Source organism: Pocillopora damicornis, chromosome 9 (genome assembly GCF_964200805.1).
Source record: "Pocillopora damicornis chromosome 9, jaPocDami1.2, whole genome shotgun sequence".
Taxonomy (NCBI): Eukaryota; Metazoa; Cnidaria; class Anthozoa; order Scleractinia; family Pocilloporidae; genus Pocillopora; species Pocillopora damicornis.
Genome location: NC_142678.1, coordinates 13885859 through 13895818, shown reverse-complemented (window position 1 = coordinate 13895818; position 9960 = coordinate 13885859). Strand labels below are relative to the sequence as shown.

Genomic DNA, 9960 nt, shown 5'->3' with positions numbered 1-9960 from the left:
CTCCGAGCTCGTTCCTCTTTGTTCCCCTGCACGTTTGTGGTGCAAGGCACTCTTACCCAATAAGTATCCTTCATTTGAAAAGTAGCATAAACTATTCGTTAGTTACGTCACAGGATTCGAAAGATTTGAATAAAATTCGGTGTTTATAGCTGTCGTTATTCGAGAACTTGAAAGAAAGAGCGTCCAGATGTTTTCAAGTTGGTCGATCCCCAGTGCGCGTGCGCGATGAATAATTTGAATAATTTACCCTTCTAACAAGCTGCAAATTAGGATAGAGGCACTTTACCATTTATTCGCCTTGTTGCAGTCTAAGATGGCGGATTCTAAATATCGAAAAAAAATCCTGTTCGTTTGTCGAGGGAGTACTTGTCGTTCTCCTTCCGCTAATGCGATTTTAAGGCACCTTTTACAGGAACGTGAAGATAGGAACGAATGGGAGATTGAAAGCGCTGGAACTCATGTTTTCCGTGAAGGACTCCCATCGAACGAACGGGGGTTGCAAGTGTTGAAGAAACATGGAATTGCTAGCAACCACCGAGCAAGACAAGGATGATTTTCGTCATTTCGATGTAATATTGGCCTTTGATGAGAGCAATGTACGAGGTCTGAATGAAACTTTTAAGCCAAATGACAGCACTGCGCGAGCGTAGGTAAAACTGTGTGGAACATATGACCCCAAAGGAGAGTTGATCATACACGATCCTTACTATGGATACATTTCAGATTATGAAATGATGTTCGATCATGTTTACAAATGCTATGTGGAGTTTTTGAAACAGTGTTAGAGAAGAGAAGAACTTACTGGTTTATCAATCACCGAGTCAATAATTTTAATATCTTCGAATTAGACGCACTAAAGGAAAATAATTAGTTTTTAGGGATGACGATGAGTGTATTTAGGTGTATTATAACGCTCTTAATACTGACCACAGCACGAGAGAAAATGGACGAAACATCGAAACTGCAATGTTTTCTATCCATGCATGATTTACACACACAACTGAACACAGACTAAAGCGCTGGTCAAAGTTCTCTCAAGTTTGGTTTTTTTTTTTTTTTTGCTTTTCAGATAGAGAAAGTTTTAAGTTGTGAGCCTGCCAAAACAAATACTGTGACAACTAGCTATTGTTCTTTTCAAAGCTCCACAGTGACATATAGTTTTTCATGGTCTATTCTAAAGTACCGCGCTTAAGACGATTTTTCCAGGAGGTACCCCGTTTTGTGGACAGTAACCTCCTTCAAATTTTGCTCCATCAATTTTTTTTGAAACGATCTTTCGCATCTTACGAACCCTTTGCCGCTACGATGACTTAAATAAATTTCAGAAAAATATTTAAACGACATGGCTAGTTGATTATTTCACCGCAGGCTACTGAATAAGAAGCAAAAGCAACGCCACAAATTTGTTTTGCCGCACACGGAGACTTTGACAACTTAACACACTGGAAAAAAAACAGCAGGATTTAAGATCACCGCAATAACTAAATTTATTATGGTAATTAATTACAACTGTATTTAAAATTTGTTGAAATCACGAGATTCAGTCGTTGGATACAAAATGTCTCTCATTTTCCTGCAATTTGATCGATTTCTTTAAACAAGTCTTGAAATTTGATTATTATATAGTTTATTACATCCATTTTGAAATCACAAGATTCAGTCGCTCAATACAAAATTTCTCTCATGTTCCAGCAATTTGATTGATTTCTTTAAACAAGTCTTGAAATTTGATTGGTTGTTGTATTTTAGTAGAGCGTTCTCATTGGTTGGGATAAAAATGTGATTTAGGAAATAGACACATCTGTCATACATCACACCGGTTACGGAGATTCGATCCGATCAGCCTCTTCCGTATAACGTCCCAAGTTTATGTTAACAACATGCACAAGATTAATTCTTTTTACACTATTTTACTTTTGTTTTTCATTTGTTTTTTCCTTTTTTCGTTCGAGGGTTTGGCAGGTAAACCATTTTGGAGACTTGAGTGTTAAGCTTATCCATTTTTGTTTCTCGATGGACACATTTCAGAATCTCTGTTTCTCCCCTGCACACATCATAGTTCAACGAACGATTCTTCACAATCGTTTTTATTCGTTAAAATAATTGTATTATATTATGTGTTTCACGATGAAATGCAGCGTTTTTAATTCGTTATTAATTCCTTCATAGTTAAATCAATTAGCCTTTTCTGTGGAAATTGTTTTTCCATTTAGTACATAAATACGTAGAAAAACTTGCAACAGATAGAACATGGTAAAAAGTTGTGTCAATCATGGAAATTGGATTTACAAGCATTAAGAAGTATTTACTGTTATATACATCTGTTCAATATCATGAAGAAAATTCGGTGTTTGGAAATTATGAATAAAAAATAATTATTTATAAGGTATCATCATCTCAACAATACCTTTCTTTCGTTATTGCAGTTATCTAAAGCTTTGGCTATAAACATTTCTGCTCCAGATCTGCAAACAGAACTTCGGTAGAGTGATGATTTTGCTTAGGGTCTAAACTTTATATCCACGTTTACTCTAACCCCACACGGGTTAAAAGTCTCATAAAAATTACGTCTAGTCTCACTTTTCGCTCTTTGTATATGTAAGATATGAACATGTACAAATATATAACAAGAACCCTTGCAGTTCGTAAGAATCAATTAAACGCTTAAGCATATCTATCCGAGCTTAAATTGAGTCTGTTCAGATGAATCAACAGTTCATGAAGAACTCGCTTCTGTGGGCATGTCTCAATCGTGCAATGCGCATGTCGGCTCTGGATGCACTCTTCACCCTCCCCTCCGATACACACTGGCTGTGGATTAATACAAGGGAGAGAGGGTATGGTAGTTGTTGTCATAGTAAGCGGCCCTCTATCCTGCACTAGTCAGATGTTCGATTTCATCCGAGCTCTCAGAATCTGCCGGGTTCGCTCAGAGGATGTGGCCGAGCTGGAAGACATCTGATGAAAAAAAATAATAAGTTGAAAATCAAGCATAACAATTTCATGATATGTTAGGCTACGTATGTTAGGCTATGCATGGTCTGCATATGCAAGGTCATCATATAAACACATACACACAACCCACAATTCCTCCATTCGCTCTGATGAAGGGCTAATTCTCGAAATGTTATCTTCGAAACTCTTCACGGTGGCTAATTTACTTTATCAATTTAATTGATAATAATAAATTACCCTATGCAAGGTTTGACTGGTCTCCAGTCTTCCTTGTGGCGCTGGTGGCCATCACAGAAACCAGTGGGCGGATGTGTGATGATAAAGTCGAGTGGAAAAGAGGAAAATGCCTTCTACCCTCCTTGCCCCAGCGGGGTTTTATCATTACTTATTAATCGTTTTTAAATCTCACCGAGCTAATATTTGGCAGTCTTCATAAAAATGAGTTTTGCATCATGATATCACAAAACATTGGAATGAAAGCTACAGGGCAGCGCGTTAGCGTGGCTGTGTTCATAACGAAAAAAAAATTGTAATTTGTTATGCCCCTGTGTTCATAAAATAGCTCTGTAACCCTCACAGAGGCTTAACCGTTGGTTCGTTTGCTTTACGGCTTGTGTAAGCGGTAAACTAACTGAAGGTGTGGCTAACTGACTATTTTTACGGTGCGAATGAATTCTTCGAAGTTTTAATCAGTGCTGTTAGTACTAACAAACAGAGAACCGTACAACAAATCGCTTTAACTGCTTCACGCTCTTTGATCTGAGGTAAGGTCAGTCGGCGCGAAGAGTCCCTAAGAATCTTGCACGTTCGGTTAGAGTTTTCTAGGTTAGAGCGATTTTGTAGAGTTGAATGGCTGACCTGGAAATCAAACACGATGTTTGAAGAGGATGAAAAACTACGAGGACGGAGCCAAACTAAGGACGATTGAGTTAAACAAGTTTAACGTAGGAGATAAACATAAATACAAAGTAGAAAACAAGTGTATGTTATTCAGTTGTAGCAAGACAAACGTATCGTGAGGAGGAGCTCAAAAAACTGAAGTGACTTCCCATGGAATAAGCGGGGTATTCAGTAAAAAGAGATTGCACTTTCTACAAGAAGTTTGAGAAAAACCCACCTTGGATGTGTGCGATTTTGTTGACTTCTTCTTTATTTTAGGCAGAAGCACCGGAGCCGAAGCACTGGAAAGAAAAAGACGGATAGTGGTTCTTGACACAATACTATTTAGTGCTGGCTGTGACAAAATATCAGAAAGCTACTTTTGAAACTGCTGTGGTATATGTGGCCTAGAATGAAGTTCTAAGATCTCCTGGGTTGGCGGAAGTTTGAGCTGTAGGTCTGATGGTCACCCTGGGCCTTAATGGTCATCGTGGCCATCGTCGTTTCAGTAAAGGAACCGGTTTCACTTTACATAAGTATCTTTGACACTTTAAAACTGAACTTGGAATCACTGTTGGTATCTAAGCAAATACGCTCCTGCCCCTCCCCTAACCCAACGACTGTCAACTGATAACAGGTTAGGGTAAATGTTGGGGTAAAATGATCTAAAAACTTCATAAGTGCATCTGCGTTTATGAGAACATGTAACTATATAGCAAAGTGCCACTTTCTATTAAGATCACCTTTGCACACCTAAAACTAAACTGCAGTTTTCAAGATTGTCTCTTAGGCCAATGAGGAAATTCATTGATCGAAATTCATTGATTGTCAGTTGTGAATTAACGATTAATTTACAGGAAAATGGGACGAAATAGCTAAAATAGTTGTAAAGTGAACTACAGAGATTAGAGTTTTGATGTAGAAATGAAAGAAAAAGATGAAGACAAAAAGTGAAAGTTACTATATATTACCCTGATTCATTAGAGCTTTCCGAATTTTCTTTATTCTTACGTCTACAAGAAGGAGCTGACTTACATCGTGGAGTTGTCCGAAGTTTTCTATTTGATAAAGAGAGGAGAAAAGAGGACAACAAAAAGAAAAGACAGAGTTAGAGTACCAAAGATGGAAGGGTAAGAGAGGACGAAAAAGGAAAAACATCAGGACGGTCGTCTTTTTCTGGGTATCGGCCGGCAGAAAAAGAGGAAAGTAAAGAAAGTGAAGTCGAGATTAGTAATAAAGTATAGTAGAGGAAAAATCGCCAAACTAGAATAAGGATCCAAAATTTAAGGAGTACGAAAAGGTTCAGAAAGAAGAACAAAGTTTCGTTTGTTACTGTCACATTTTGCCATGCGGATACATCTCTTCTGAGGATAAGAGAAAAATGACAGACTTAAACTACAAAGAGATGTTTAGAAACAAATCCCTTTCCTGGGAACCCTGGATATGATCCTGTTCATGACTTTCCTCTGTAACAATCTGTCGATACAACGCGTGCAACTTAACCGTATTGAATCATGATAGTTCCTTTTCTTCACATTCAGCTCTTCAATAATCTGGAATGTGCGATCAGAATCTCACTCCTCGTCGCAAAGATGCGTACAGGCAATGTGAAATTAGTGATGAATTTTCAGTGTCCCAAGAAAGACCGGGAGAAAAAAGAGTACCTTTTGCCCTTAAATGATGTAACAGCTGATTTTCTCCGCGGAGAATTTTTCGAGATGGAAGCTGTGCTATTCCTAAAAAGGTGAAAAGCAAGAAATGGAAAAAGGGGAGAGAAATAATTGCATGGGAGAAAAGAACCGGACTAAGACTGAACTTTGAAGACTTTCACGCAACCAAATTTGGATATATTCATATGGGACATGTTTAGGAACATGAAAAATTGCTGACATAATACCTTTTGACAGTTTTAGTTGAAGAAGCAGAGGAAAGCCTACTAACAGTGAGGAAGGAAAAATAAAGTCAAAACAATCAGTGATGATCTCAATTCGAAACAGCGCGAGCAGTACAATCAACTAACAGAGCTTAAAGCGAGAAATGAGTCCTCCTGATTACCAATGGATCTGTTGTAGCTTTTAAAGTAGGTGTGCGGACTACAGAGTAAATACATAGCAAATACGAACTTGTAAACAATTTGAAAGTGTAATAAAGAAAGAAGCTTAGCATTTCAAACAAACTCAAATATCTGAGCACGAAAACCAGGAAGTAGAGTGGCAAGAGAGCTTCTAGAAAAAAGCTTAGACAAGCTTAGAATGAGTTTCTGAGGAACAAGGATGAACAACAAAGGAAGTAGTGTGTGAAGTAGTGCAGAGCACGGAGGAGAATAATCAGAACCCATCGTAGAAAAAGGACCAAAGTCAACATAAAAGAAACTGCGCCAATCCCAAAAAACCATGCAGCACCTTTCCAGCATGTACCTAATAGAAGTAGATGAAGAGTTTGAGTTGCTCCACTCCTTTATTCTCGCAGCTGGTGCTGAGAAGCGTCTGAGAGAAAGAAGAAACGCTCAAGAACATGTAGAACACTGAGAATGGACGGAGAGTGACATGGTGTTTCAGATTGAGGGCAGCCTATAAATTGACTTTAAATAAATGTTATCATCAGGAATATCAAAACAAACAAACAGCGATATGCAGTTTTTGTCAATCGACATTAAGTTGGAATTTAATTTTTTACACCGACCTTGATTTGATGAGTCCGTGGTCCAAACTGAGAGCTGGAGCGGAGGAGGATCTGTACGTTATACCTTGAGGGCAATTCCACTGTGAGGAAAGGGCGTCTCTCAATCAATTAATCGATAAAGCCTTAAATCTTGTGATCGAGCTATCAATCGATTACTCAATCAATCAATCAATCAGCCAGTCACTTCTTCAGTCTATAAGTCACTTGATAAAACCATTAATTCGATGGATCCGATTCAATCAATTCAGTCAGTCGGTCGGTCTGTCAGTCAGTCAGTCAGCAGGCCAGCTAACCGGTTACGCAGCTGGTCAGTCAGTCAGTCAGTCAGTCAGTCGTCAGTCCGTCGGTCAATCAGTTAGTCGTCAATCAGTCAGTCGTCAATCAGTCAGTTAGTAATCCAAATAGAATTTCGAACTATTTTCAAAATCTTTAAAGGAATGATTACTTTCTTTGCGAAAACAAATAAATCAATTAATAAAATTAAGCCTTACTTGATGTGTTGGATCCGAGGTTGCCCCAATATGAAGTTTCTTTTCACCAAGTGCTTGGAGAACAGCGATTCCTGTGTAAGAAAAAAGACCAATTTAAATAAACATTTACAGTGTAGAATCGTAAGAAACATAACAAGAAAAAACTTAAGACCATAAGGGCAACAAAAAGACGCAGAATTTTAAAGAGTGACACGGACTACACTTGTTCAGCTCACGTTGTGGAACGCACGACTCCCGGTGTAGTGGTCTGGTCTTAAACTGACCCCCATTTAAACCAGCTCTGAGCTGCACTGAGCCAGCCAGTCTAAATATCGCAAATACATACATAGACTGCAAATAACGTAGTTTACTTTTTCCGAATACACATTACGGTGACCTAGCTTTTTTTACCTGAATTTAAACTTACCCAGGACTGTGCTCCGCCCTTCTCTCATGTATTTTCTTGTCCATTCGTCCAACAAAATGTTGTAATATCTCTATAAGAAATTGGCAGAAAAAAATTCGATCAAGGATGGAGGGAAGAGAAAATCATTTTAAAAGAGAGCAAAATTGCTGGAGTCCGTCGCACCATTCGGGAAAAAAAAAACAGTGATTGAAAGAAAATGGTTGGCGCACCGCTCGGACCTCTGAGAGTGACACACACTATAAGTAGTACCTACTACAGAAATCCGCGCGGCGCGCTAAAATCTTCCTTTTTTTCTCTGATTTCTTTTGGTCGCGCGACGGACTTCGGCAACAAGCAGGGACTGCCCGCAGTTTAATGAGGCAGTAATAACTGTTTGTGCGTAAAATTATCCTCACCTGAGACTCAAAGAATCTTAAATACTTGTTGGACGACATGGATGGAAAAACTCTCTGAAAGCATCCTCTTCGACTATTCTGTGAGGGAAAATAAAAACGCTCGAGCTCTGCTACGCTCGAATGCATGGCAGTCTCTTATGAAGGATAAAATGAATTCACCTTTCTATTTCACACACACATAATAAGCAATAAACTTTGTAAATTTTGCTTTTCACTACGAAGAGAAATCGAAACAAAGATTTGTTCAAAAATTCGAATGTATAGTGTACCTCATCTTCTGTCTCCATAAGCATTCTAATGTCGTCTGGTGTCAAGATGTCAAGGATTGACTGTTTCCTGCGCTAAAAGACATAAATGAAAGAGAAGTGGACTGATTACAAGTTTGTATTATTAAAATCCAAAGTAAGTGACGAACGCAGTTAGGGATTGCACTGGATTAAACTGATGTTTCTTAAGCTCCAACAGCCTATGTGATTGTTTTAGAAAACTCGATACTCTCTTGAATAACGAGATGCTGATGTTCACTAACACAAATCCCAACTACTCGGTCCCTTTTGCCTTTCCGCGCTCGAAGCATTTTCCTTGATTTCACCGTAAATTGTCTTATTAGTTCATTGCGACATTTTCTTTTTTTTTTTAATTTCTTTTTTTTGACTGGCTGTGTGGTAACCTCCGTTTGGGTTTTTAACGCAATTTATCCTAATGCATCCTAGAAAAGCCAGTAAAAGGGTCAAGTGTATGTTGTCCAATGATGCAGACTTTAAGTGCTCTCTGCGGAGTAATTTCGAGTTCTTGAAGCATGTAGTGTAACTGTCAGCAAGATATTTCAATAATAAAGGCATTGTGAGATTTCTAGATGCAATCATTTAAAAGAAAGGAATTTGAAGGGAAGCGTTATAAAATGTGTTCCTACCTCGTCCAGGTGACGTTGAACATAAAACGCATGCTGAAACACAAGAAAAATAACGTCCAACACTTAAACAAATTAAGACGACACACAAAAGAACAGTTTGACTTGGTTCGAAGTCAATTCCTTGTTACATTGTCGCAAATAATGGAATGTATCTATAGTCAGTACTTTTTAACATCATTTGTACGTTCTAATAATCCGTAAGGCGGGCTCATAAGTAAAATGATTAAACTATATGTTGGGGTCAGTGAAGGAGAAGTATTAAGTCAGCAGCAATCTCCAATACAAAAGCACTCAATAGAGTGCATAAATCTAGACTATTACTATACTACAATTTTTTTTTTTACTTTAGTCGTTGTCTCCACTGGAGGTATTTGACCTAAATGTATTTATTGTTTTTAGAAATTGTAATCGTTATGATTGATTGGTAACAGGATCTCTTGTCGTCCAATTCTGTCTGTAATCATACTCTTGATTGACAAATTGGACTCCCGCTTTGCGGTCGTCCAGTTTTGTTAAACACCCGTATAATTACCGACCGAATTGGACTCCACTCGGTCCTATTACCATTATATATATGACGTTGTCACAGTAAATTAAGACTGGAAAACAACATAAAAACATGTTGTTCTAAATATCTGTAGGTATTTGCCATCCATAACATATATTCACCTTTCCTCTCTCATCTGAAGAAAGACCTGTCACAGCTTTATCTTGAACAAACTGGTTCATGTTACTAGTGCTGAAACCAAACAGGAATTTCACGTTCATAATATATTATACTCATATGTGCGCTGCACAATGCAACCATATTGAAAAATTACATGTTGGCGGAGTCACGTGCCTCACTATTCATCATTTGCAAATAGCTCGTAATTTCAATTTCTCTCTGATATTCCAATAGTTAGACTAACCTTGAAGTTGAAGTTGTGATCAGGCTTTCTGGGATGCAAAACCCTGCCAGGTTTAACAAGTCTTTTATCATCTGTCCCTTGATGTTACGGTCCAGTTGAGAGGTGGAGTGAAGACTGGTGAGGAAATTGACGAAGTTTACTCGATTAACGAAATGTCATTCCCTAGTGGTGCATCGACCGCGCATTTTTCTGCGCATCTCAATACGCACCTAACTGTACATCTTACTGCGCATCCTATTGCACACCCTTTTACACAACTTGCTGCGCATCTTATTGCACTTCAGACAAAGAGTAAACAAAACGAATGCTCGTAAATGTCCCGCAATAA

The 9960-nt window shown here is 38.3% G+C and overlaps 1 protein-coding gene and 1 pseudogene across 1 annotated transcript in view; one reads left to right on the top strand and one right to left on the bottom strand.

The window, feature by feature from the left end:
• The first annotated feature begins 313 nt into the window (after positions 1 to 313).
• LOC149040290 (low molecular weight phosphotyrosine protein phosphatase pseudogene) lies at positions 314 to 1399 on the top strand (annotated as a pseudogene).
• A 670-nt stretch (positions 1400 to 2069) lies between these two features.
• The window catches only part of LOC149040288 (tubulin monoglutamylase TTLL4-like), a 14122-nt gene continuing 6231 nt past the window's right edge, over positions 2070 to 9960 (bottom strand). Inside the window, exons 7-16 of the mRNA XM_089183031.1 lie at positions 9633 to 9746; positions 9391 to 9460; positions 8722 to 8754; positions 8078 to 8149; positions 7809 to 7886; positions 7414 to 7483; positions 7008 to 7078; positions 6517 to 6596; positions 4073 to 4136; positions 2070 to 2958 (exon numbers count right to left, since the gene is read on the bottom strand). Coding sequence (XP_089039157.1) covers positions 2884 to 2958; positions 4073 to 4136; positions 6517 to 6596; positions 7008 to 7078; positions 7414 to 7483; positions 7809 to 7886; positions 8078 to 8149; positions 8722 to 8754; positions 9391 to 9460; positions 9633 to 9746 — 727 coding nt within the window. The 3' untranslated portion in view covers positions 2070 to 2883. The remainder of the gene's footprint in view (positions 2959 to 4072; positions 4137 to 6516; positions 6597 to 7007; positions 7079 to 7413; positions 7484 to 7808; positions 7887 to 8077; positions 8150 to 8721; positions 8755 to 9390; positions 9461 to 9632; positions 9747 to 9960) is intronic.